At 39.0% G+C, this 26,123-nt stretch overlaps 1 protein-coding gene, 1 non-coding gene and 1 pseudogene across 2 annotated transcripts in view; 1 reads left to right on the top strand and 2 right to left on the bottom strand.

Moving 5' to 3' along the window:
* Positions 1–26,123, top strand: part of ATR (ATR serine/threonine kinase) — a 213,597-nt gene that overhangs the window by 83,563 nt on the left and 103,911 nt on the right. Inside the window, exons 17-21 of the mRNA XM_070405904.1 lie at positions 7,445–7,537; positions 10,078–10,208; positions 13,443–13,586; positions 15,862–15,955; positions 16,925–17,050. Of these exons, the coding sequence (XP_070262005.1) occupies positions 7,445–7,537; positions 10,078–10,208; positions 13,443–13,586; positions 15,862–15,955; positions 16,925–17,050 (588 nt within the window). The remainder of the gene's footprint in view (positions 1–7,444; positions 7,538–10,077; positions 10,209–13,442; positions 13,587–15,861; positions 15,956–16,924; positions 17,051–26,123) is intronic.
* LOC139004412 (sestrin-3 pseudogene) lies at positions 1,802–2,905 on the bottom strand (annotated as a pseudogene).
* Positions 7,109–7,215, bottom strand: LOC139004493 (U6 spliceosomal RNA). The gene has a single exon (XR_011470375.1). It is a non-coding gene; the product is annotated as a U6 spliceosomal RNA (small nuclear RNA).

Genomic DNA, 26,123 nt, shown 5'->3' with positions numbered 1-26,123 from the left:
TATGATCAGTTTCCAGAACTCCAACTATAAAAAATACAAAGTGCTCCTCAATACTATTTTTGCAATTGTTTGTAAGGGTAAGCATCAAGAAAAAGAAAACATATCATTGTATAAACCAGCTAAACTTTGACACAGAGAATTGAATAATTTCTGATGCTACATCACAAACAACTTCTGATGTATATGTTATGTGAAAAGGTTTTTACAAATCCATATATATAATAAAAGTGTAATATGCTAATTAGACCGGACAGCCTAACAACCTTCCGGATGTCATTCTGGACAAAGCTGCGGTGGCGGGGGCCAAGGCAGAGGCGGTTAGGGGTGATCAGGCAGGCATGAGAGTGGTTAGGGGCAATCAGGCAGGCAGGAGAGTGGTTAGGGGCAAAAGGGCGGGCAGAAAGGTGAGTGGTTAGGAGCCAGCGGTCCCAGATTGCGAGAGGGTGAGGCTGGGCTGAGGTACCCCTCTCCTTTGCACGAATTTTGTGCACTGGGCCTCTAGTCCTATATAATAAAGCTGGAATATGCAAATTGACCATCACTTTGCGACAAAGATGGCAGCGCCCACAGCCAATAAGGAGGGAATATGCAAATGGACACAACAAAGATGGCTGCAGCCGGGCCAGGCCACTTGCGTCATCACTATGGTGATGACACAGGCATTCCACCCTCCCCAGCCATTCCAGGCCTCTGGGCAGCACATGAAGGTGGAAAGGCTGAGCGAAGGCGGAAAGGAGGCTCCCAGCCAGAGCGAAGGCAGTAGGCGGTTCTGGTCAGAGCAGAGGCGGTGCCGGCAGCCAGGGGAAGGAAGGCCTATTCTTGCACGAATCTTCGTGCGTCAGGCCTCTAGTACATATATAAAAGACTTAGCTGACAAACTCTCATCGACTGGTTGCTATGACATGCACTGACTACCAGGGGGCACACACTCAATGCAGAAGCTGCCCCATGGCATTCAGTGCACTCCCACAGTGGGAGCGCCGTTCAGCTGACCAACCTGTCCTGGCGGCCCACCAGCCTGGCAACAGCCACTCACTCCCTCAGTAGTCCTGCAGGTCCAATCTCTGGAGAACAGGCCAGGCACTGATGGACTGGTGCCGCCAGCATGATCCCAACAGTGCTGCTGGCCTCCTGGAGGTTGGTCTCGGGTACCATGGCTGCTTTCCCTCCCTAGATGCTCGGCAAGGAAGAAACGATATAAAAGTGGCTGCCAGGTGGCTCCTGACAACCAGTGCAAACATCAGTGGGATGTATTTATTTATATCTTGGGCCGGCAAGGGTGCTTCACCACCCTCCTGGAGGGCCAAGTGAGTCCAGGCTCCCCTCCACCCCCCTCGGGACCAACACCAGATGCAGGGCTCATGTCTGGTGAGCACCGCTGTGGCTGCTTGAGCCTCTCCTGATCAGGACTAACTGGGTGCGAGCCCAAGGCAGGCGCAGCGGGGCTGGGATGAGCAAGAGTGGCAGGTGGTGTTGGACTGCGGGTTTCAGCTCGATCTCCACAGGCCAACCCCAAGGGACCCCATCCGTGCACGAATTTGTGCACTGGGCCTCCATTATGATATTTCCCTTAGGTCAGTGGTCGGCAAACTGCGGCTCACGAGCCACATGTGGCTCTTTGGCCCCTTGAGTGTGGCTCTTCCACAAAATACCACGTGCGGGTGTACACGTACAGTGCGATTGAAACTTCGTAGCCCATGCACAGAAGTTGGTATTTTGTGGAAGAGCCACACTCAAGGGGCCAAAGAGCCGCATGTGGCTCGTGAGCCGCAGTTTGCCAACCACTGCCCTAGGTGATGCTTCAGGTCAAATGCCGAGTTATGGTACTAAAAGCTTATGAAAGTTCAGTTTGTATCCATGCTTCCATTAATTGTAAATTGACGTGAACCTTTCTGAGTGAACTGACGCCAGTAACTATCATTCATGCACTTGGTGGTTCTCTCAGTATAGCAGGTCACTGTTTTAATGTAAACCTTCAGGCTTCTTTCAAGTAACTGATTCCAAACATGAAGTGAATATAGTTAAATAAAGCTCTTTGCAGCATGGTTGTGTCAACATCCTGTGGGTAGCTGTAGTATTGTAGGTGAGACTGTAGATCATGCGAAACTTTTCAAGATGTCCAATGTCAGAATAAAGTCTGTTCACCCGGGAGAACCCATGACTTTCCCAGGTATAGTCTGAGCTCGGGATGTTGGCAAATGCTCTTCTGGTCTGACAAAGTCTACCTACCCAGAATCGGGAGACCTCAGGTGGTCTAATCATGTCATCCTCCAAATCTGTATGGGGAAATCAATGAAAAGTATCTTCAGAGACAACAAAACGAATTTCTTCTCAAAATAAGTGGTCATTTCTTCCTGAGATGCGTCTTCATCTTCCCTTTCTTCTTGATGCCTTTTCATTCTTTCCAGTAAGACCTCTAGCTCAGAGAATATACATTCCCAAAGTTGTTGCTTGTAAGGGATATATTCTTTATGTTGTCATTAGTGAGGTCACAAACACAGAACTTGTTTACTGATATTAGCCTGAATCCATTGGAGATTTCTGGAACTCTCTCTGGATTGAGAGAGGATGGCAGAGACTACTACCAAAAATGAAGCTTGCCAAGGCATGATAATATGCCAGTAGAACCATAGTATGTACCAGTTCGGTCAGAGACTATTTATTTTCTCCAGTTTAAATTTCTGAATGTGCTCCCTCCCAATTAAAAAAGTGGCACACGGACCAGACCATTCAGTGCCTCAGCCCCTCCTATCAGTCTCAATGTGTTTTCTTCTTTACTTCTCTAGTTGTAGGACTTCCATTCAGCCAGCTTTCAGGCAGTTCTGGATGATAGTTCTGTATTTTAGTTATAATTTTGATGTGGTTGTCGGAGGCAGCGAGTACAGGCTTTTACCAATGTCGCCATCTTGGTTCTACCCCAACAAAGGGTCTATTTTTATTGTCATGTCAACGTTAAAGAGAGCGAGCAGGTAATGTTAAAGAATCCAGTGTGTAGAAAATTTGTGCTCCTCTTAGTCCTGGGCAAGGAGAGGAAATGGTGTTACCAGAACCTGGTGGGGTGCTAGAATTATGGTGTGGGGGGAGGTCTGTCACTATACCGGGATGTAGCCACCACCAGAAACACTTCAAAACAAAGAAGGGACAGGAAATTTAACCCTTTGCACTCCGCTGTCCCCTCTCAGGGGACATTGGAATTCTAGCATATCACTCGGATGTCCCCTCTCAGGGGACATTGCAGTTTATTAGTGATTACGGGGAATTGAGTTATTTCAACGCAACTTTTTGCGACATGCATGTTTCCCTGAAGTTTTATCTTGAAATGGCACAAGAAATTAAATCAAAATATCGTAAAATTACTAAGATATATACAAGAAATGTCAGCGGGTTTTGTGTCGGATTAAACAATAAACTACATATTCCCGATGTGGGACAAAGAAAACGGGACTGCATTGTGTGTTCTAACAGGAAAACACCTGGTGGCAGGCGTCAAACCACTTATTACTGTCAAACATGCACTAATCAGCCTGCAATGCATATTGGGGAGTGTTACAAAACTTATCATACTGTACAAAATTATAAACAATAAAATATTGGTTTTTTTGCAAATATACATTCCTTGATGTCACCCAATTCATATAAGTCCAATATCATTATAATACGTTACTTGGTTCCAAAATTATACTAAATAATACGAGGGTCTGTAAATGCACGTTTCCGCCGCAAAGTAGCGTCGAGTAGCTGGTAGCCAATGTCCAGGATGGTTCGGAGTGCAAAGGGTTAAGTGTCATGCTTTTCCCTCCTGCTCTCAGTTCCTCCATTGGTGCTTCCTGTTGAGTAAATTTATTGGGAGGCCAGAGAGAGGGATATTGAGGATGAAATCTGGTAAGCCTCCCACGTACATAGCAGTGCAGAAAAGGGCAGAGGATGGATCTGAGTATGAGAGAGGATGGCAGAGACTATCCAACTTCCTCTTTGTCATCTCTGCTTCCCTGTCATAAGCATCTCAAGTCTAAACATAACATGTCCATTAGAAATCTTTGCTTTCCTTCTCTCATCTGTTTATCTCATAGTCTTCCCTATCTCAGAAAATGGTACCACTATCAACCTAGTTGCTCAAATAAAAACCTGGGAGGCATTCACAAGCCCTCCATTTCCTTATGCTTTATAATATCAGAAGTCCTGTCACATTTCTCTCCAAAATATATCTTTCCATCTCTGCTGCCACTACCCTCATGCAAGTGACCATCATCTTTCTTCCATACAACTGCAACACATCCTAACTATTCTCTCCCTTCACTCTTCTCTTCCTACAACTTAACTCAGTTATTTACACAGCAAAGTTCTCTTTTTACAACTTAAACTTATATCATTGCCGAAATTTCTTCTATGGTTTTCATTGCTCTTAAAGTAAAATCTGTAAGACTGTATGTGATCTGTCTAACTTTCCACCCTCATATTGTACAACTTTTTTCTTCCATTCTCCCTAATTTGTAGCAGTGTTTTATTTGTATTTCTTAAGCATGTCAAATTTTTTCCTGCTTCAAAGCCTTTGGACTAGTCTATTAGATTAATAATACTTGGAATAATCTCCTGGACCTTTCTCATTCTTCTTTTTTTAAAAAAATATATTTTTATTGATTTCAGAGAGGAAGGAAGAGGGAGAGAGAGATAGAAACATCAATGATGAGAGAGAATCATTGATCGGCTGCCTGCTGCAAGCCCCACACTGGGGATCAAGCCCACAACCCAGGCATGTGCCCTTGACCAGAATCGAACCTGGGAACTTTGAGTTCCCTGGCCAACGCTCTATCCAGTGAGCCAAACTGGCTAGGGTCTTTCTCATTCTTTTTTTTAAAATATATTTTTATTGATTTCAGAGAGGAAGGGAGAGGGAGAGAGAGATAGAGACATCAATGATGAGACAGTATCATTGATTGGCTGCCTCCTGCATGCCCCACACTGGGGATCAAGCCTGCAACCCAGCATATGCCCTGACCAGGAATCAATCAACCATTCATAGGTCGATGGTCAACCACTGAACCATGCTGGCCGGGCCTCTTTCTCATTCTTAGATCTCAAGAGTTTCCTGATCCTCTTATCTGAACTCTCTCATCCTAGCTCTTCTCTCTCTCATGTGATGATGCTTATTTCCATATAGCACTTATTGTAAACTTATTTACGTATTTACTTATTTATGTCCTCCACTCATATTAGTCTCTCATTTAAACTAGTAGGGAGAAAGTAATTTGCTGATATTATGTACCTGAACCTGGCATAGTATTCTAGGCATAGATAATAAATATTTGGTGAGTGGTAGATGAATGAACTCTTTGTCTAAATTCAAGGTCTTTAAAATTAGAATGTTGACATATATACTCTGTGAGTATCATCTGTGTCTGCTTTTTATTTAAGAAGCTTGGGCTGGAACCATGCAATTAGTGAATTATGGGTTATTAAGCCTAAAAATAAGTTTAGGCCAAATCAGAAGTTTGCAAATTAAATGTAATTTAGGCTTGAATGACATGTGATTCTCTATGTTTGGCAAGAGAAAAATTTATCCCAGCATCTACAGAGACACCTTGGACAGGAAACTTATTTTCTATTATGTGCTGGCACACACCTCCTACTCCACCCCTCCCCTTGGCAGTGTATGTAACCTTGAGATTCCCAAATCAGGTGCTTCACCATCAAGCAATACACGTTTCTTCCAGAGTTGGAAAATACTTTAATTGCTACTTTTCCGCAGCTCTTTTTCTTTCACCTTTTCCTGACTGTATATAAAGAGTTTGAAAGAGAGGAATATTCTTTGCAAATTACTCACATTCCAAGTTTGTTATAATATTAACAACTTAAATTTATTTAACTCTTTACTGTATTCTCTGTGCTTGACACATGTTATATTTAACCTCTACAACAAGTGTATGTAATAGGTGCTTTCTTTGTTCCCATTTTACAGAATCAGAGGAGTTAAGTAACTTATCCAAAATCACACACTAGGACAGTGATGGCGAACCTTTTGAGCTCGGCGTGTCAGCATTTTGAAAAACCCTAACTTTGGTGCCGTGTCACATATAGAAATTTTTTGATATTTGCAACCATAGTAAAACAAAGATTTATATTTTTGATATTTATTTTATATATTTAAATGCCATTTAACAAAGAAAAATCAACCAAGAAAAATGAGTTCACGTGTCACCTCTGACACGCGTGTCATAGGTTCGCCCATCACTGCACTAGGAAGTATCAAAATTGGGATTCAAACCCAGGTCTGGCTGACTTAAAGTCTCCTCTAGGACCTTCTTTCAAGAAAGAATTAATACAGCCCTAACCTGTTTAGCTCAGTGGGTAGAGTGTTGGCCTGCCCGGGTTCTATTCTGGTCAAGGCTATGTACTTTGGTTATGGGCTTGATCCCTAGTAGGAGGCAGCTGATTGATGTTTCTTTCTTATCGATGTTTCTAACTTTCTATCTTCTCTCTTCCTCTCTGTAAAATCAATAAAATATATTAAAAAATTAAAAAAGAAAGAATTAATACAAAGTGCCACATTCAGCCTGGCCAGCGTGGCTCAGTTGAGTGTTGACCTATGAACCAGGAAGTCCAGGTTTGATTCCTGGTCAGGGCACATGCTTGGATTTGGGCTTGATCCCCAGTCGGGGGCATACAGGAGGCAGCCGAACAATGATTTCCTCTCATCGTTGATGTTTCTGTCTCTCTCCTTTTTTTTTCCTTTCTGAAATTAATAAAAAATATTTTAAATAAACATAAATAAAGTGCCATCATAGTGATACCTAATCTATAACTATTGATGCCCGTAGCCTGAGCTGGAACCATGAATTAGTGAATTATTTCTTTACCACTATTACCTCAGGGGATATTGACCCCTATGTTAGACCATTGTTCTTGCAGGGTACCTTTTTTTTTTCCAGCTTAGCTCTAAATGCTCTCTAGAATGACAGTCAGTTGTCTTTCCTAGTCTTCTCCTTAAGATAAATGTCCTCTCCACTCTGGATCCTGATGTGAATCAGATCCTGAGGATCCCACCCCAGCTCAGTCCAGAATTCAAAAGCTTATTTTCTTGTACAGTACTATTTAATCATATTTTTTTAAAAAAAATATGGAACGCTTCACGAATTTGTGTGTCATCCTTGCGCAGGGGCCATGCTAATCTTCTCTGTATCGTTCCAATTTTAGTATTTGTGCTGCTGAAGCGAGTACTATTTAATCATATTTTGTAATGGTGGTTATAAATCAGTTTCATGAATTTAAAAAATACTAGATGTGAAAATAATATGCATTTGGAGAAACTTAATTCACCAAGTATCTATTTCTGTTATTCTAATAGGCAAAATAGAAATGATGGTAGTTAAAGAATCAAATTATTGGTTTATAAAATTTTATCTGTATAAACTTTACATAATTATCTGTTTGTTTGTTTTCCCCTTAGGCTGATTATTTGCAACCCAAGTTGTTGGGCATTTTGGCTTTTTTTAACATGCAGTTACTGAGCTCCAGTGTTGGCATTGAAGATAAGAAAATGGTAGGTAGTGATAGTTGAGTTGCAGAGTGATGAAATAGAACTCATGTAGAATATGCAGGAGACATGACTTTTGCTACTACCTACAAACATTCAAAGATAAGAAATAATGAAATGTGATATTCTGTATTACTGAACAACTTGTGTAAGCTTTTGGGGAGTCTAAAAAGAGGAATTATATTATTTGCAGTTCTTTTTTAAATAAGGGACAGAAAACCCAAACCAAATTGGCTTACTGCAATTTGTTGGCTCTGTAACTAAAAGTAGAGGGATAATATAGCTTCAGGTATTGTTTGATTTTGAACACAGTGTTCTACAATCAGTTTCTTTTTATTCTATATTTTAAAAATGTATTAAAATTTTTTTAATGTTGACATTATTACAGGTGTCCCCCTCTTCCTTCCCTTTGCCACCCTCCACCTCCCTACTCCCTTTCCCTTGGCCTTCACCAAAGTATTGTCTGCATCAGAGTATGAATATATATGTTGTTTAGTTAATCTCTTCACCTTCTTTATCCAATCACTTTACTTTGGTACCAGCCAGTCTGTTTCATAGTGTCCATGTTTCCAGTTGCATTTTGTTCATCAGATTATTTTATTCATTAAATTCCACACATAAATCAGATCGTATGGTGTTTGTCTTTCTCTGACTGGTTTATGTCACTTAGCATAATACTCTTCAGGCTCATCCATGCTGTCACAAAAGGTAAGAGTTCCTTCTTTTTTACAGCTTTAGCTCAAATATCCTTGGATTGTTCTATGCTTAAGTGCCAGGTATTGGCCCCAATAGTTTCAGGCTCACCTAATCACAGCATTTAGCTCAGTGGGAAAAAAGAGACCACCAATCACTGATAGCTCAAAGAACGGTTGCATAGTTGAATTTATTAGTCCACATTGGTCTGATGTGGCTCATGGTCCATGCTGTTTTTGAATACCAAAAATGCTGAGTTATCTACAGTAAGTAAAGTAGTGTTAGTTACTTGTCAGTTTATGTTTAAATGTATTTGGCACAGTATAGTTTAATTGTGATTGCTGACCACTGGAAATTTTTGTCCATAGATTAGGATAGAAGTTTAAATAATGCTTTGTTTTCTATCACTGCAGTTAGTAAAATTATAGTAAAAATTTTTGAATAGAATTTTATTTCAGTCTGTATTACCCTTAATAACCTTAAGGAGCCAAGAAAAACATGGTAAAATATTAAACTCTATGAACTTAAGCAACGAGTATTCATTCTTTGGTGTTAACTGATAAATTTAATCCCCCAAACAACTTCTAGTTCATCTGTATGGAATCTTCCTTATTGTTTTCCCAAGTGAGAGAATCTCAAATTTAAGAAAACTGGAGTCTTTTTTAAATCACAAAGAGCTTGCATATTTTGGCATTTAGTTAATGTCATCTAGGCAGTTCCTTTATCCCTTCATTATAATCTGGAGTTGTTGATACAAGTCTGATTATGTGTTTCACACACAATGGAATGTGTGTATTATTTTCTGGGTATGTTACCAGCTACTTATTTGTTTCACTAAATTCAGAGCATCTTGAACTTAGTACCATTATGACAAAAATGCATGTACTATATAGCAGTTTGGGATGGATTTATAGAAAGTTTTATATATATATATTTCAATCCTCAAGCAAGGATTTTTTAAAATTTATATTATCTAGAGAGAGGGAGAGAGAGAGAGATGGAGAGGGGAAGAGAGAGAGAGAAACATATATTAGTTGTCTCCCATTTATGTCCTGACTGGGGATTGAACCCACAACCTTTTTTGGTGTAAGGAATGATGTTCCAACCAACTGAGCCAACTGGGCCAGGACAGATACTGTATTCTTAATAAATTTGAAAAATCACTGGCTAGAGGAGACCAGCAGGCCTAAAACAACAAATTACCTTCAAGGGAAAGAACATACAAAACAGAACTCATATTTTTCTTTTTAAAAAATATATTTTACTGATTTTTTACAGAGAGGAAGGGAGAGGGACAGAGAGTTAGAAACATCGATGAGAGAGAAACATCGACCAGCTGCCTCCTGCACATCTCCCACTGGGGATGTGCCCGCAACCCAGGTACATGCCCTTGACCGGAATCGAACCTGGGACCTTTCAGTCCGCAGGCCGACACTCTATCCACTGAGCCAAACCGGTTTTGGCAGAACTCATATTTTTCAAACTCTTAATTCCTACATAAGACGTTGGACAAAATGAACTGGACAGCATTTATTAGCCAGTGGTTCTCAACCTTCCTAATGCCGTGACCCTTTAATACAGTTCCTCATGTTGTGGTGACCCCCAACCCTACAATTATTTTTGTTGCTACTTCATAACTGTAATTTTGCTACTGTTATGAATTGTAATGTAAATATCTGTTATGTATATGTGTTTTCCAATGGTAGCGACCCACAGGTTGAGAACCGCTGTATTAGACATTGTGTTTCCAGAGAATAGATAACTACTCCAAGATTAGAATGTTTTTACTGCTCATCTCCTCCTGTCATCTTATTTCTATAAATAAAGATGTTAAAGCCCTACTTACTTTTTAGGCCTTGAACAGTCTGGTGTCCTTGATGAAACTGATGGGACCCAAACATGTCAGTTCTGTGCGGGTGAAGATGATGACCACCTTGAGAACTGGTCTTCGATTCAAGGATGATTTTCCTGAATTGTGTTGCAGGTAAGTAACTGCCTTAATTTATTAGATTTTGTTTTGCATTTCACAGGAATACTAACCTGAATCCTTATTTCCTTGAGGGAAATTGGGTTCAAACCATAAATAATTAAGATAGAAAGCCAATTTGTATTGGAAAGGGAATGTATTTCCTTAAAAACATTTTACTGTGAAATGTTGTAAATACTGAAACATAGAATAATATAGTGAATCTCTCCACATACCTGTTTTTCAACCTCGGCAGTTGTCAACATTGCTAATCTATAATAATAAAAGCATAATATGCTAATTAGACTGGACATCCTTCTGGAGGAAGCCGGGGCTGCAAGGGAAGCCCGGGTCTTGGGTGCCTGCTCGCGGCCAGAGGGAAGCCTGGGCCATGGGTGCCTGCCAGCGGCCGGAGGGAAGACCGCATCCTGAGTACCAGAGGGAAACCTGTGCCAGCAGCCAGGGGAAGGAAGGCCTACTCTTGCACGAATTTTGTGCATCAGTCTTCTAGTCTACACTAATAAAAGAGAAACATGGTAATTAGCGTACGACCGCTACCCTTCCCATTGGCTGATCAGCATATCCTTATGCAAATTAACTGTCAGCCAAGATGGCGGCCGGCAGCCATGCACTGAAGCGAACAGGGAGGCTTGCTTGCTCCAGTGATGGCTGACTCCAACGTTCCCCGCCTGAGTTGCCGGCCTCTCAGCTGCAACTCTAAGCAACTATGTACTATGTTGCAAATAAGAAGCTAAACAAAACCCCAGAAACCAGCTTTCAGTCTGCCAGGTTCAGCCAGCCGGACCGCAACATTGTATCAAATACAGAAAGAAAAACAAAGGCCAGAAACCAGCTTTCAGCAGCCGAGGCCTCAGAGCTAAAGCTGGCCCAGAATAAAAAAAAAAGAAAAAAAGGAGCTGTTGGGAGCTTTAGTCACCCGCCAGCCGGAAAACGGCCCTCAGCCCCTCACCCAGACTGGCCAGGCACCCCAGTGGGGACCCCCACCCTGATCCAGGACACCCTTCAGGGCAAACCAGCCGGCCCCCACCCGTGCCTCTATTCTATATAGTAAAAGGGTAATATGCCTCCCAGCACCGGGATCAGTGGAGCAGCGAGGCCTCCTGGCACTGGGATCAGCGTGACAGGGGGCAGCGCCCAAACCCCCTGATCACCCTGCGGCTCTGTGTGTGACAGGGGGCGGGGCCACAACCTCCCTATCCGCCCTGCTCTGTGCCTGATAGGGCGGAGCTCCCCAATCCCCTGATCGCCCTGCGGCTCTGTGTGTGATGGGGGGGGAGCTCCCCAACCCCCTGATCGCCCTGCGGCTCTGTGTGTGACAGGGAGGAGCTCCCCAACACCCTGATCGCTCTGCGGCTCTGTGTTTGACAGGGTGCGGCGCCCCAACCCCCCAATCGGCCCTACCCTGAGCGTGACTGAAGGTGGCATCGCAACCTCCCGATCCGCCCTGCTCTGTGCATGAGGGGGCGGCGCCCCAACTCCCCAATCAGCCCTGCTCTGAGCCTGACCAGGGGCTGCACCTAGGGATTGGGCGTGCCATCTGCCACCCGGGAGCAGGCCTAAGCCAGCAGGTTGTTATCTCCTGAGGGGTCCCAGACTGCGAGAGGGCACAGGCCGGGCTGGGGGACCCCCCCTTCCCTCCCAAGTTCACAAATTTTTGTGCACCGGGCCTCTATTCTATAATAATAAAAGTGTAATATGCAAATCGACCAAACAGCCAAACAGCGGAACGACCGTCCAGACCACCTTCCAGAGGAAGCCGGGGCTGCAAGGGCCAGCTGAGGCGGCTGGGGCTGTGAGGCAGCAGCCGAGGTGGCCTGGACTTCGAAGGCCATGGTGGTCTGGGCTGCGAGGACTGAGGCAGTGGCGCTACAAAGGCCTACCCTTGCACGAATTTCATGCATCGGGCCTCTAGCCTTATATACTCTTCCACCTCCGCCATTTTTATTGTTAGTTGGAATGTTTTAAAGAAAATCCCAGTATCACATCATTGTACTTGTAAATACCTCAAATGTAGCCATCATGAATTATTATACTAAGTAGGCATTGGACTCGATGTACATCGTTTTGTGGTTACGTCGCCATCTCCCATTTACAGTATTTATAAAAAAAAAAAGTTCCGTCATTTCAATGTATGTACATATGTGCTTTATGTTTTTTATTATTTATTTACCACAAGTAAAGGTCAGGAATTGTTATCTTTCTTTTAAATTTATTTTACTGTTTCACTTCATTACTGCTGTGTATGTGCTCCATGTGAGTGACATAGGTGCTTATGTTGGTGGGTTCCGACTTACGTTGCATGGTAGGAACGGATCTTCAACGTAACCCGAGGACCTACTGTAATAGGAATTCCTGAATATCATCTCAACTCAATCTATATTTAGATTTCCTTATTTGTCTCAAAGAGGTTTTTCCCAAAAATGTTGGTTTGTTTAAGTCAGAATCCATATAAGGTACAATCCATAAAAGGTACACATGTCAAACATTTAGTTGTTTAGCCCCTTAAGTATTTCTTATAAACAGATTTACCCCTTAAGTCCCTCCCACACTACTTTTAGGCCATTGAGATTTGTAGGGTTTGCTTGATTGTTAATCTAATTTAAATACTACTGCTGCAATAAGACTACTGAGTGCAGTTTAAATTTCTTGGAGGTTCTATATGTCTTTAGACTATAACTTACTGCAGATGTACAGTCATAATAATATGTTTTGAAGTCATGTGAAGTAACTTTTCTGAATGCAGGTACCACTAATGATTTTGTTAGGTTAATTTATTTCAGTTTGCTTAACATTTTTAGAGATTGCTTTTACTCTTTATTTAATTTTAATGTCACATAACACATTTACACTGTCCCAAATTCAAATTTCTTGTAAGTTACACTCAGAGAATCTTGCTTCCATTCTTGAAGCCTGGAGGAATCTATTTTTATTAACTTTTGTATAACCCCCCCTTTCTAAAACTATAAGCAAATACACACATACATTTTTTATATTAATCCTTCATCAAAGGTAGCATATTATAAGTACTGTTTTTACCTTTTTTTACTTCATATATTAAGTATTTGAGTGTACAGTACTGCACTTTAATCCATTTTTACAGCTACCTTGTAATTTTATTACTTGTATGTACTATTGTTTGTTTACCTAATAACTCATTGAAAGACCTTTACAAATAATAAAAATAATGTGACTTTTAACTTTTACTTTTTGTTGTTTGTTGTTTTTCCATAGAGCTTGGGACTGCTTTGTTCGTTGTCTGGATCATGTTTATCTAGGCTCCCTTCTCAGTCATGTGATAGTAGCTTTGTTACCTCTCATACACATCCAGCCTAAGGAAACTGCAGCTATATTTCACTACCTTATCATTGAAAACAGGTATTGTAACTGAAATTGGTAACAAATGTAGCAACTTTTTATTACTGTATTTTTATGTCTCATGGTATTAGGATTACTACTGATAATGTAGAACTGTTCATATTCTGTTTAATTTAGCGTTCATCAGTAAAAAAAGTATATTGACATATTTTAAGACATATTGAGCTGATGCTATTTCAGTTGTGACATGATTTCCATTATAAGTATATTTTAAATTTATTAATTAGTAGGTCATCAACTGAATTGTTTTTCATCAATTTTGAAAAAGGTGAAGCTGAGTTTACCTTCTCACAGTTAAAAGGCATATAATTGAGTAACATGAGAAAGTTAAGAGGGATATTCATTACTTTCTATAGCTTACCTCAGTTGAAACTCTTACTACTTCATTAGGTTAACTTTCAAACCAGTCTCCTTTCCTTTAAGCTTTTATTACATTTCTTTATATTGGTCCTATTTAAAAGCATTTCTTTATCTAGAACTTTATATCATGCAGAGGTATTTTGTGGTTCTCCATTTCCTAATTGACAGATTCCAAATTGCTTATTTTGACATTCAAGGCTTTCCAAAATATGGCCACATCATACTTCTTAAAATCATTTCTCAAGATTTTCCAAAACAGACAGGCTGTAACCAATCCAGATTGTTTATTTTGAACTTTTTTTTCATTTTCATTCCAAGAACACACATTATTCCTTTCCATTTTTATTTCTCATGCAGGCTGCCTTTTAGCCCAGAATTTTGTCCCATACATTTCAAATTTTTTCCATTATCCCACTTACTGGTGTGTTTATTTGCTTCTGAAAAGTTAGGATTTAAGTACTACTTATTTACCTACTTACTCATGTAATTGCTATTCCCATTATTTCCAGTAACTGTCCAATGTTACTGGAAATAATGAAATTTTCTGAAAACACAGAAGAAAAGGCTAATGTAGTTTTTTTTTAAATCAAAAGCTTGTATTCTATTTTGTACATTATAGAACTGCATAATCACTGATCCAGACTACTTTTTAAATACTTTTTGTATTATCATGCAAATAGCTTATCTTTATCATAGAGGAATCATTTCTCCCATCATTAAAAAATTCTTTTACTCAGTGCTAGATAGAAGATCTTAAGCTCCTTGAGTGAGGAAATTATTTCAGCTTTCTTTATTGTTACAAACTCAGTGTCTAGTGCATAGTAGTTAGTTAATGCATATTTGTTGCATGAGTTAATGAAGACGAGAAATTATTATTATTTTTCTTTACTTGAATTTATTGAGTTATGTGAGACCAGAATTTAGAAACACTTTATTTGGACCCAGAAAGATTAGTGTATTGTATTTGAAGCAGATTAAAAATTGTGTCAATAGGAATTATTTGAAATATTCTCTAAAATTCTTTTTCTTCTTTTTTTATTGCTTAAAATATTACAAAAAGTAGTACATTTGTCTCCTCCCCGCCCCACCCTTGACCTTCCCCCAGCCTCCCCTACCCCCCAGTGTCTTGTGTCCATTGGTTATGCTTATATGCATGCATACAAGTCCTTTGGTTGATCTCTTACCCCCCCTCCCTCTCCCCCCCCCAACCCTCCCCAGCCTTCCTGCTATAGTTTGACAGTCTGTTTAATGCTTAATGAGAGTTTAGCTATCTATTGCTGCACTCCAAAACATAGCTTCTTAAAACAATGAGCATTTTTATTTACTCATACTTTTGCAGTCTGGGCTGGGTTCAGCTGGTTGATTCTTTGGCTGGTCTTGCGAAAATAGTCATTGGTATGACTGCACTCAGTCTTCTGCTAGACTTGACTGGGCCTCTCCCTTTTTCCATGTAACCTCAGAGCCTTTTTGTCCATGTAGCCTGTCCTTGTTGGTAGCCAGACCTCTTATGTGGTTACTCAGGATTCTTATGAGCACAAACCCAGCTAGAAGCTGTAAGACTTTTTTGACATGTAGGCCTTAAACTGGCACAGAATCTCTTCTGCTATATTCTGTTTGTTAAAGCAGGTCACACACCAAGCACAAATTAAAGAGGAAGTTACTATACGTGTGTGTACAAAAAATATAGTTTATTCACAGACTGCCACAGGGTTGTTTTTTTTCTTAGGTTTGATTATTTGCTACTCTTAATTAGCTGAGCATCCCTAGACATGGTTAGAAAGAATACTTTGAATGTCAGTAATTAACTACCACTTTTAAATGTGCGTTAAGTTGGCCTTAATTTTAGCCTCTTTTTATATATTGTTAGTGTGCATTCTCTTTGCAAATAATTCTTTTTCTTCCAATTGACAATTAGGGATGCTGTACAAGATTTTCTTCATGAAATATATTTTTTACCTGACCATCTAGAATTAAAAAAGATAAAAGCAGTTCTACAGGAATACAGAAAGGTAATTATTTTTTTATATATAATTTAGATCAGTGATACAAAATTATTCCCAAATTCCAATACATTGAAAGAGATTCTTTATATTCATACCTAGGCATAATATAGTCATATTCTAATGGCTAATTCCTGGTGACTAGATAATTCTATCATAAATCCATGATTTTTAGAAGAAAGTTTTAGCATTTAGATAAAAGCTGTAATAGCATTAGGTAGAACAGAGAGCCTTTATTACCTAGGCCAATATGTCCTACATATAGCCCCCAAAAGAAGCTACCATGGCTGCATGTCCTGGGTAAAGAAAGAAAAGCTGTGGGATTCTAATTATGTTGTGCTATAAACTATGGTCTGGAAATTTAGGTCTGACTGATTTCTCAGCTTTAGAAGGGGAATAATCTATAGTTCCATCATCTTGAAGTCCAGTGAACTTGGATTTGTAAAATTATTAGTGGTGATTCCATAGAATTTTAGGGCAGAAAGTGGAATACCTGACCTTGGGTCATAGTGACAGAGGTATTTACTACAGACGCCATGATAGGTTCTGCAGACTTTATTTCTCCTTTAAAAGGTAATTCATGATAGTTATAAGAAAATTAGTAGTCGGAGTAAGGAAGGGGTGAATTATCTCCATAATCTATAGGCTTGGCTCCAGGCTGTTATGTAGCCCTTTGTAAGTTAAGGGAAACTTGTATTTCTTATCAAGAAAGGGATTTATTTTAGATAAGTAAATTCATATGTAATTGGAAAAATGTATTCCTCCAGCTCTAAAGATGATAGAATGAAATCCCCTTTCCCTGAGAATTGATTAAAATGACATGCTATCTAAGGGAAGAGATTGAAATTATATTTTAAAACTGCTTTTAATAGGGGTGTAACTTAACTACTTTAATGATAACTCTAGGGACTCTAGGCCTTCCACTGATTCCTGAAGTGGTTAATGGATTAGATGTACCTCTCTGTGCTTTTTATGTAGGAAACCTCTGAGAGTAATGATCTTCAGACAACTCTGCAGCTATCGATGAAAGCAATCCAACATGAAAATGTAGACGTTCGTATTCATGCTCTTACAAGCTTGAAGGAAACCTTGTATAAAAATCAGGTATCCTAAGATACAATTAAAAGGCTATAAAAAAGAAAGATTGGCGTATTTGCTTGCGATTCAGTATGTTCAGTGAAAAACGTGATTTTAGTTTTATTTAGATTATAATACCTGATTTAGAATCGGCAATCCATGTGGTATCCTTTGAGACTGAATATCAGTGATTTGCAAAGGTTTCTTGTTTGAAAGGCCTTGATTTGATGGTTATATGGTAGGTTCTGCGTCTTTCTGAGTAAGGATGCATGTTTTTTTTAACAGCAGCAGTTTATGTGAGACTTCTCATATAATTTCCTATAGATATCTGTCATATAAAATTTTAGTGATTTTGCCATTTTACATTTTATTAGTTTTGATGAAGCTAAATTTTTAAATTCACTTTTTCCTGGGGCTGATGAACTTTATTTATCCTTTTCCATGTCAATATAATGTAGGTTATCCCTAATCTTGATGATGTGAGAACTGAACTTAAAATGCCAGATCACTATAAATATAAAATGGAAAAATTTAACTTAATTTTGCTTATTAAGAATCCATATGATAAGATGTGAGAGTCTTAAGACCCTCATGAGTTAGTGTTATGTTTATTTTCATGATAGAAAGAAGCATTTATTTAGGACAAAAGATATACATGATGGTAATGACTACATGCTTCTGGGTCAGTGAGCTTGTATAACCAATGTGGGGAGCAGCCAATGTGGAGATGGTCCTACCATATGTGAAGAGCTTTGAATCTCCTTGAGTGTGTGATTTATGTCATATCAACTGTGGTTCTATATTATCAATGTTAGCTCTGGTCTGTGTTTCTCAGTGGTTAGAGCATCAGCCCTAGCATCGTAGGGTCTTGGGTTCAATCCCTGGTCAAGGGCATGTACCTGGGTTGTAGGTTCATTCCCTCATGCAGGAGGCAACCAATTGATGTGTCTCTCTCACATCCATGTTTCTCTCCCTCCCTCCCGCTCTCTTTCTCCTTTCCCTTCCCTCTCTCTCTTTCACTATCTAAAAAAGCAGTGGGAAATATCCTTGGGTGAAGATTAACAACAACAAAAAATACCCCACAAATATATCTATATCTATATCTATCTACCTCTATATCTGTATCTATATGGTCAATGTTATAGCCTCATTCTTTGCCCTATACTACATTGAAACTACTCTGCTTACCCTTGCCCCAAACCTCTACCTGGATTCCATACTTAAAGGTCTTCTAGTTTCTTTTGTTGAAAGAAGTAGCATGATTTTATTGAAATGTTTTAGTACAGTGTTGGAAGATCCTAAAATTCTCCATTCTAAACCAATACAGTCACTGCAAACAATGTATTCCTGAATCTAGTTGACATCCTAGCTAACAAAAGACAATTATAATATGAATGTTAGTAAGTTGATTAATATAAGTTAAGTTGGAGGCTGAGCTACTTTGGTATATTTACATATCTCTGCCTCCTCATTTTAGCTAGTTTTATTCTGAGTCTGCCTCCATTCAGCAGAGCTGGACAGGACCAATATATACGTTGGTTTCACTTAATGTTTCCACACCAGCAGCAAGGGAAGTGTGGGTTATGGGATGAAGCTGCTCAGAGGCTTGCTTCCTCATTTTTGTTGAACTGAAACCATCAAATAGCTTGGTTCTGCACTGCCACTTTGTTGGCTAAGTCTAACTTAATTAGTTAATAAACGTATTGGGAGTACTTTAAAACACAAATGTGGTCTAAATAATGATATAGACAATCAGTTTTTTTAAAAACTTTTTTAAATTAATTTCAGAGAGGAAGAGGGAGGGAGGGAGGGAGGGAGGGAGGGACAGAAACATCAGTAATGAGAGAGAATCATTGATTGATCCCCTATTGGGGATTGAGCCTGCAACCTGGGCATGTTCCCTTGACTGGAATCGAACCGGGGACCCTTCAGTCCACAGGCCGATGCTCTATCCATGGAGCCAAACTGGCTAGGGCTTGATTGATTAATTTGAGAGAGAGACAGAGAGAGAGAGAGAGAGAGAGAGAGAGAGGAATGGGGCTGGGGTGGAGAGAGAAAGAGGCATGGATCTGTTATTCCACTTGATTTATGCATTCATTGGTTGATTCTTATATGTGACCTGACCGGGGATCGAACCCGCAACCTTGGTGTATTGGGATGACACTCTAATCAACTGAGCTACCTGGCCAGAGTGAAACAATCAGTTTTTAACTCATAGAATGACAATATATATTTTTCTATCTTTTTTAAAATCTCAAAATCATTATTTAAAAACTAGCTTCTACTTAATTCTAAATGTTAGATTAAATGATTACCTTTAAGTCAGTTGGTTTTAGTTATGTCAACATGTCTACAAATGTATGTCAAGTTGCCTACCTGTGTGTGTTTAAAACTACATTTTCACCTTTCTTTGCACACAAATTCCAAGAAATATAGATGTCACTTATTTACCAAAAATTAAGATTACATGGCATCTAAATAGGCTCTTTACATATCTCAAGTCAATTCTCTCTAGATATAGTCAATCTGTATTGCATAACTGGCTTTTCCATGCTATAATTTTTTCTGAAAAACCATTTTAGGGTGCAACAAAATGCTCATTTCTGCAATGACTAAAATGACACTTTTTAACTTTATTATAATCTCTGCTGTAGTGAAGTTTGAAACATTAAAGATATCTCTATTTTAATTTTCCACCTGCAGAATTTAGATTAAAGAAGTTATTGTCTTCAAATTTTAAGACTTAGCAGAAGAGAGAGATCATTTTTTATTATTCTGTGTAGGCAAATTATCCTTCTTTGGGGGATGAAGAATTCAGTTGGTTGCCTACCAATGTACATATAATAAAATTGACAAAGAGGCAAGGCTTGACTTCTCCCACAGTCAGGGAGACCTCATGTAGGAGCATGTTATCAACGGCCATCTTGTGGAGAAAGCAATGTTCCCCTCCACAATGACTTTTGGGATCTTACTTGAATATTACCTCAGTGGAGGAACTAATGTTTATTTGTATTTTTTGGTAGGCTTTTCATACCCACATTTTCCATATAACAGCGTTAGTTGAAATAATCAGTTGCCTAGACAACTTGCCACTTCTGATTACAAAAAGCAAAAGAACATTAAATCGAAATGAATGAAATGATATTTAAATATGCATTTGGTGTCACTCACAAAAATTTATCTTTTTTACGTTAAAAGCAAAATTATGATCAGATTAATAAATTTGGGGGGACTTAGAATAATTTTGATTTGGTAGAAATCCACAACATTGGAAAAAGCCAACATAAAAACTATAGCTAAAAATGTAACCTAAAAGAACAGGATGACAGGATAAGAGATGTCCAAAGAACTGTTCACCTGGAATGGACAGAGGCAAGAATGTACTAGGTGTACCAGTTAATAATGCGGATTTTTTTCAATAGATGGAGTTACACATATGTTGATACGTATGCTATTTTGTTGTATTGACAAAAAGCTTCAAAACTTCATATGTCAAATTTGCTGAAGGTGTTAACATCATAGATATTTTTATGCTTAAAAATTTCGAATTTCGTGCCAAAAAAAGAGCAGGTGCGGGAAGTTTTAATTCATTACTTTATTTTGGAGAAAGTGCTGCTGAAAGTTATTGTATACTGCAGGAAGCTTATGGTGAACATGTTCCATCTCAAGATACTTGTGAACTCTGGTTTAATCACTTTAAAAGTGATGATTTCAATGTGAAAGACAAAGAACATCCAGGTCAACCAAAAAAGTTTGAAGACCAACAATTACAAGCATTATTGGATGAAGATGCGTGTCAAACTCAAAAACAACTTGCAGAAAGATTACAGGTTGCTCAGAAAACAATTTCCTATCCTTTACAAGCAATGGGAAAGATTTTAAAGGTAGGAAAATGGGTGCCACATCAACTGAACGAAAGACAAATGGAAAACCGAAAAGTTATCGGTAAAATGTTGCTTCAGTGGCACAAAAGAAAGTCTTTTTTGCATCGAATTGTGACTGGCGATGAAAAGTGGATTTATTTTGAGAATCCCAAATGCATAAAATCATGGGCTGATCCAGGTCAACCATCAACATCGACTGCAAGGCCAAATTGCTTTGGAAAGAAGACAGTGCTCTGCATTTGGTGCAACCAGGAAGGTGTGGTGTATTATGAGCTTCTAAAACAAGGTGAAACCGTTAATACTGACCACTACTGGCAACAAATAATCAATTTGAACCACGCTTTGATCGTGAAACGACCAGAATGAGCCAGAAGACACGGCACAAAGTGATTTTGCTTCATGATAACGCACCATCACACACTTCAAAACCAGTTAAAGACACGTTAAAAGATCTTGCCTGGGAAGTATTAACCCACCCGCCGTATTCACCAGACCTTGCTCCTTCAGATTACCACTTGTTCCGATTGAGGGCACATGCACTCTCTGAGCAGCACTTCAAAACATACGAAGAAGTGGAAATTTGGTCTCTGAATGGTTTGCCTCAAAACAAGAAAAGTTCTATTGGGACATTACCCATAAATTACCTGAAAGATGGGGGAAATGTATAGCTAGTGATGGACATTACTTTGAATAAAGCACTTTTGATGTTTCTCTTGAAATTATTGTGTTTTCATTGATTACAAAATTCGCATTTTAACCGGTACACCTGGTATACAAATATGCATACAAGTTCATTGGTTGATCACAGTGAGTGAATATTCCATCTAAAATGGTTTCTAACTTCGATCTATTGCTGAACATAATTTTGTAATTTTAGCACATGACATTTCAGGTAGGTGATAGTTATAACATGTTTTTCAGACATGGAAATAAAAATTATTGAACTGCACGGCCTCTGATGTGTCAGTGGACCTCAAGCTTTTAAATTTAATGTAGGGATGTATGACTAGCAAAGGATCTCTCCTCTTGGCAGTTTAAATTATTTCTAAGCATTTGACATGGTCATGGTGTAACAATGAAAATTCATATTGATCATCACCTCTTAGATATAAATTGCTAAAGCTGAGAACTCAAGGAGATTTCTTATACTCTTAAGGAAAAGCCACAACTGCCACACTTTTTCTACAAACGTTCCTTTAATGTAAAGCTCCAATGCTGATAGATTAACTAGGCAGTGTAAGAAAGTAAGTGCACTTGCAGGAGTCTTAAAAGTCTGATTGAGTAGTTTGAATAAGATATAAATGGCTACAGATTGTTAAAGGATATTGTTTAAAGTGAGGTTTAATTTAGTTTAGAATCAATATGTACCTGGATACATTTATTTTAAGTTGGTAAGAAGAAAACTGAAAAATGTTCTGTAATTAAATAGAAGTAATGGTTGCACTTGTAAATATTTTAAACCTTGTGAATATATGAAAGACCACTGATTTCTATACTTTAAAGGAGTGAACTTATGGTATGTGAATTAAATTTTAATAAAGCTGTTTATTTAAGAAAAGGTAGCACAGGAAGAGAGTAATAAAAAATAAAAGCAAAAAGTAATATGGAAAAGAGAAAAATGGGACAAATTAATAAATAAGAATTCTGGTTTTTTTAAGAAAACTAGCTTAATAGATACATCTCTAACCTAAAGAACAAAAAACAGAAATCACAAATGTGAAAATAGGAAATGATCGGACACAAATAACAGTTGAAACTAAGAAATTATCTTTTAAAAATGACAGAAACTGCATGCTCCACTTTGGGGACCAATCCTGCAATCTGGTCATACACCTAACCTGGAATCTAACCATGACCTCCTGGTTCATTGATTGAGGCTCAACAATTGAGCCATGCCAGTCAGGTCAAAAGCATATATATATTTTTTTAAGGAGCAATGTATAAAAATGTTCACTAAACTTCATAAAGATAGCATAAAATAAATAGAATTGAAGATCATTATTACTTACAGATATCAAAGCAAAAATGTAAATGAAATATTTTCAAACAGGTTTCAGTTTCACATTAAGAAAACACTCAGGAACGATTGTAATTTATTCCAGGATTACAATGGTGCATATATGGGTACATGGGAGTCTTTCCCGTGGTGCAGGTGTGGGCCTTCTCCCGACACAGGGCGGCTGTGCAACTCAGCCCCCCAAGCAGTCTGGGGACCCTGATTCTCCACACGAGAGGCAGCACTGAGCACCAGTGACTTGACTCTCGGCAAGCCCACATGATGACTCTGTTTCTTTTTTTTTCTTTTTTTAATATATTTTAGTGATTTTTTACAGAGTGGAATAGAGAGGGATAGAGAGTTGGAAACATCGATGAGAGAGAAACATCGAATCAGCTGCCTCTTGGACACCTCGCACTGGGGATGTGCCCGCAACCAAAGTACATGTCCTTGGCCGGAATCGAACCTGGGACCTTTCAGTCCACAGGCTGACACTCTATCCACTGAGCCAAACCTGTTAGGGCATGACTCTGTTTCTTATTGTGCGTGCTCGGGTTCCCTGATTGTCAGTTCACTCACACTGAGCACGTGTGACTCCAATTCTCAGTGCACGCGCACACAGGGACCCTGATTCATGGCGTAAGGCCGCACCAAGCAATAGAAACTCCCATTCTAAGTGTGCACACGGGGTCTCTGACTTGTGGTGCGCGCTAGGGGACTCTGATTTTTGGTGTACGCCCGTAGTGACTTTTTTTCAGTGCGACGCATGCAGGGTCCTTGATTTTAGGTGTGCGAACGAGGCCACACTGAGTGCTGGTGACTCTGATTCTTGGCGTGTGTGGCTCCCACCTACCCTTGGCAGCCACATGTCTTGGGGTCGGAGCTCTTCAAGGACACTCGTGGCACGAAGCTTCCACTGCACATGGCTCAGGCCCCCGTCCAAATGGCGTTTGGACGTTCTGGCGATAGTTAGAATGGGGAAACAGCGAAACAGTCCCCAGAGGAAAGAAAAAGAGGGATCACCAAGAAAAGAAATAAATGAAACTGAGGCATGCATTATGACAGAAAAAGAATTCAGAGTAATGGTCATACAGTTCATAGACTGGATGGATGAGAAAATTAACAACCTATGCAAAAATCAGGAAGAAATCAAAAGTGATATAGCTCCAATCAAAAACACCACGGAAGGTTTAAATAGTAGACTAGAAGAAGTGGAGAACCGAATTAGTGAGTTAGAAAATAAGGTACAGGAACAAGTCCAATCTGAACACCAACTGGAGAAAACACTTAAAAAGCAGGAGGAGAGCCGAAGGGAGCTTTGGGATAGCATGAAATGAGATAACATATGTATAATAGGGGTTCCAGAAGGACAAGAAAAGCAGCAAGGATTAGAGAATCTATTTGGAGAAATAAAGACAGAAAACTTCCCTGATGTGGGGAAGAAAAAAGTCGCACAATTACAGAGAGTCCCAAGCAAGATGAATGCAAAAGACCCACACCAAGACACGTCATAATTACAATGGCAAATGTTAATGACAAAGAGAGCATCTTAAAGGCTACAAGAAAGAGACAGAGTTACCTACAGAAGATCCCCCATCAGACTGAAAGTGAAGGAATAGAAAAATATCAAACAAATGGAAATGAAAAAAAAAAAAGCTGGGGTAGCAATACTTATATCTGACAAAAAAGAAATCAAAGTGAAGACCATAACATGAGACAAGGAAGGCCACTTCATAATTCTAAAGGGATCCAAGAGGATATAACTATGGAAAAACATATATGTACCCAATGCAGGAGCACCCAAATACATAAAAAAAACTTCTGGAAGATATCAGGGGAGAGAGTCACAGGAATACAATCATACTGGGAGATTTTAATACTTCATTAACATCACTGGATAAATCCTTAGACAAGAAATTAGCAAAGAAACAGCAATCCTAAATGACTCACTAGGTCACATGGACTTATTCAACATCTTTAGAACATTCCACCTCAAAACCTCAGAATATACATTCTTTTCAAGCACACATGGGATATTTTCAAAGATAGACCACAAACTGGGACACATGCAAAGTTTCCAAATTCAAGAAGATTGAAATCATATCAAGTATCTTCCCTGATCACAATGGCATAAAATTAGAAGTCAACTACAGTAAAAACAGTTACAAAAATTCAAACACTTGGAGGCTGAATAGCATACTATTTATTAGTGGGTTACCAAAGAGATCAAAAAAGAAATAAAAGACATACTGGAAACAAATGACAATGAAAACAACAATCCTAAATCTTTGGGACATAGTGAAAGCAGTCCTGAGAGGGAAGTTCATAGCATTACCTGCCTACCTGAAAATATAAAAAAACTAGTACTAAACCATCTAAATCTTCAACTTGAACAATTAGAAAGAGAGCAATAAGAAAAGCCCAGAGTGAGCAGAAGAAAGAAAATAATAAAGATCAGACCGGAAGTAAATGACATAGCAAACAACAAAACAATACAAAAGATCATTGAAACCAAGAGCTGGTTCTTTAAAAGGATAAACAAGATTAATGAACCTCTAGCCAAGCTCACCAAGAAGCAAAGAGAGAGGACCCAAATAAAATCAGAAAAGAATGAGACAAAATAACAACAGACCCTACAGAAATACGAAGAATCATAAAAAAAATACAATGAGCAACTCTATTCCAACAAACTGGTCAACCTAGAAGAAATGGACATATTCCTAGAAAAATACGAACTTCCAAAACTCAACCAGGAGGAATAAAAAAATCTGAATAGGCCAGTATCGATGGAGGAAATTGAAGCAGTAATCAAAACATACAATAAACAAAAGCCCTGGACCAGACAGTTTCACAGTATAGTTTTATCAAATTTTCTTCCTCAGACTATTCCAAAAAATTCAAGAGGAAGGCACACTTCCGAGCTATTTCTAGGAAGCTAGCGTTACCCTAATCCCAAAACCAGATAAAGACAATACAAAGAAATACAATTACAGGCCAATATCCCTCATCAACTTAGATGCCAAAATTCTCAATAAAATTTTAGCAAATCGGATCCAGCATTACATTAGAAAGATCATACACCATGACCAAGTGGGATTTATTCGGGGGTGCAAGGATGGTACAATATCCACAAATCAATAAACGTGATACATCACATAAACAAATTGAGAGATAAAAACCATATAACCATATATATCTATTGATGCAGAAAAAGCATTTG

Source organism: Myotis yumanensis, unplaced genomic scaffold, assembly GCF_028538775.1.
Source record: "Myotis yumanensis isolate MYYU_CA2020_CCGP unplaced genomic scaffold, mMyoYum1.0.hap1 SCAF_2, whole genome shotgun sequence".
Lineage (NCBI taxonomy): Eukaryota > Metazoa > Chordata > Mammalia > Chiroptera > Vespertilionidae > Myotis > Myotis yumanensis.
This window is presented reverse-complemented; position numbering and strand designations above follow the sequence as displayed.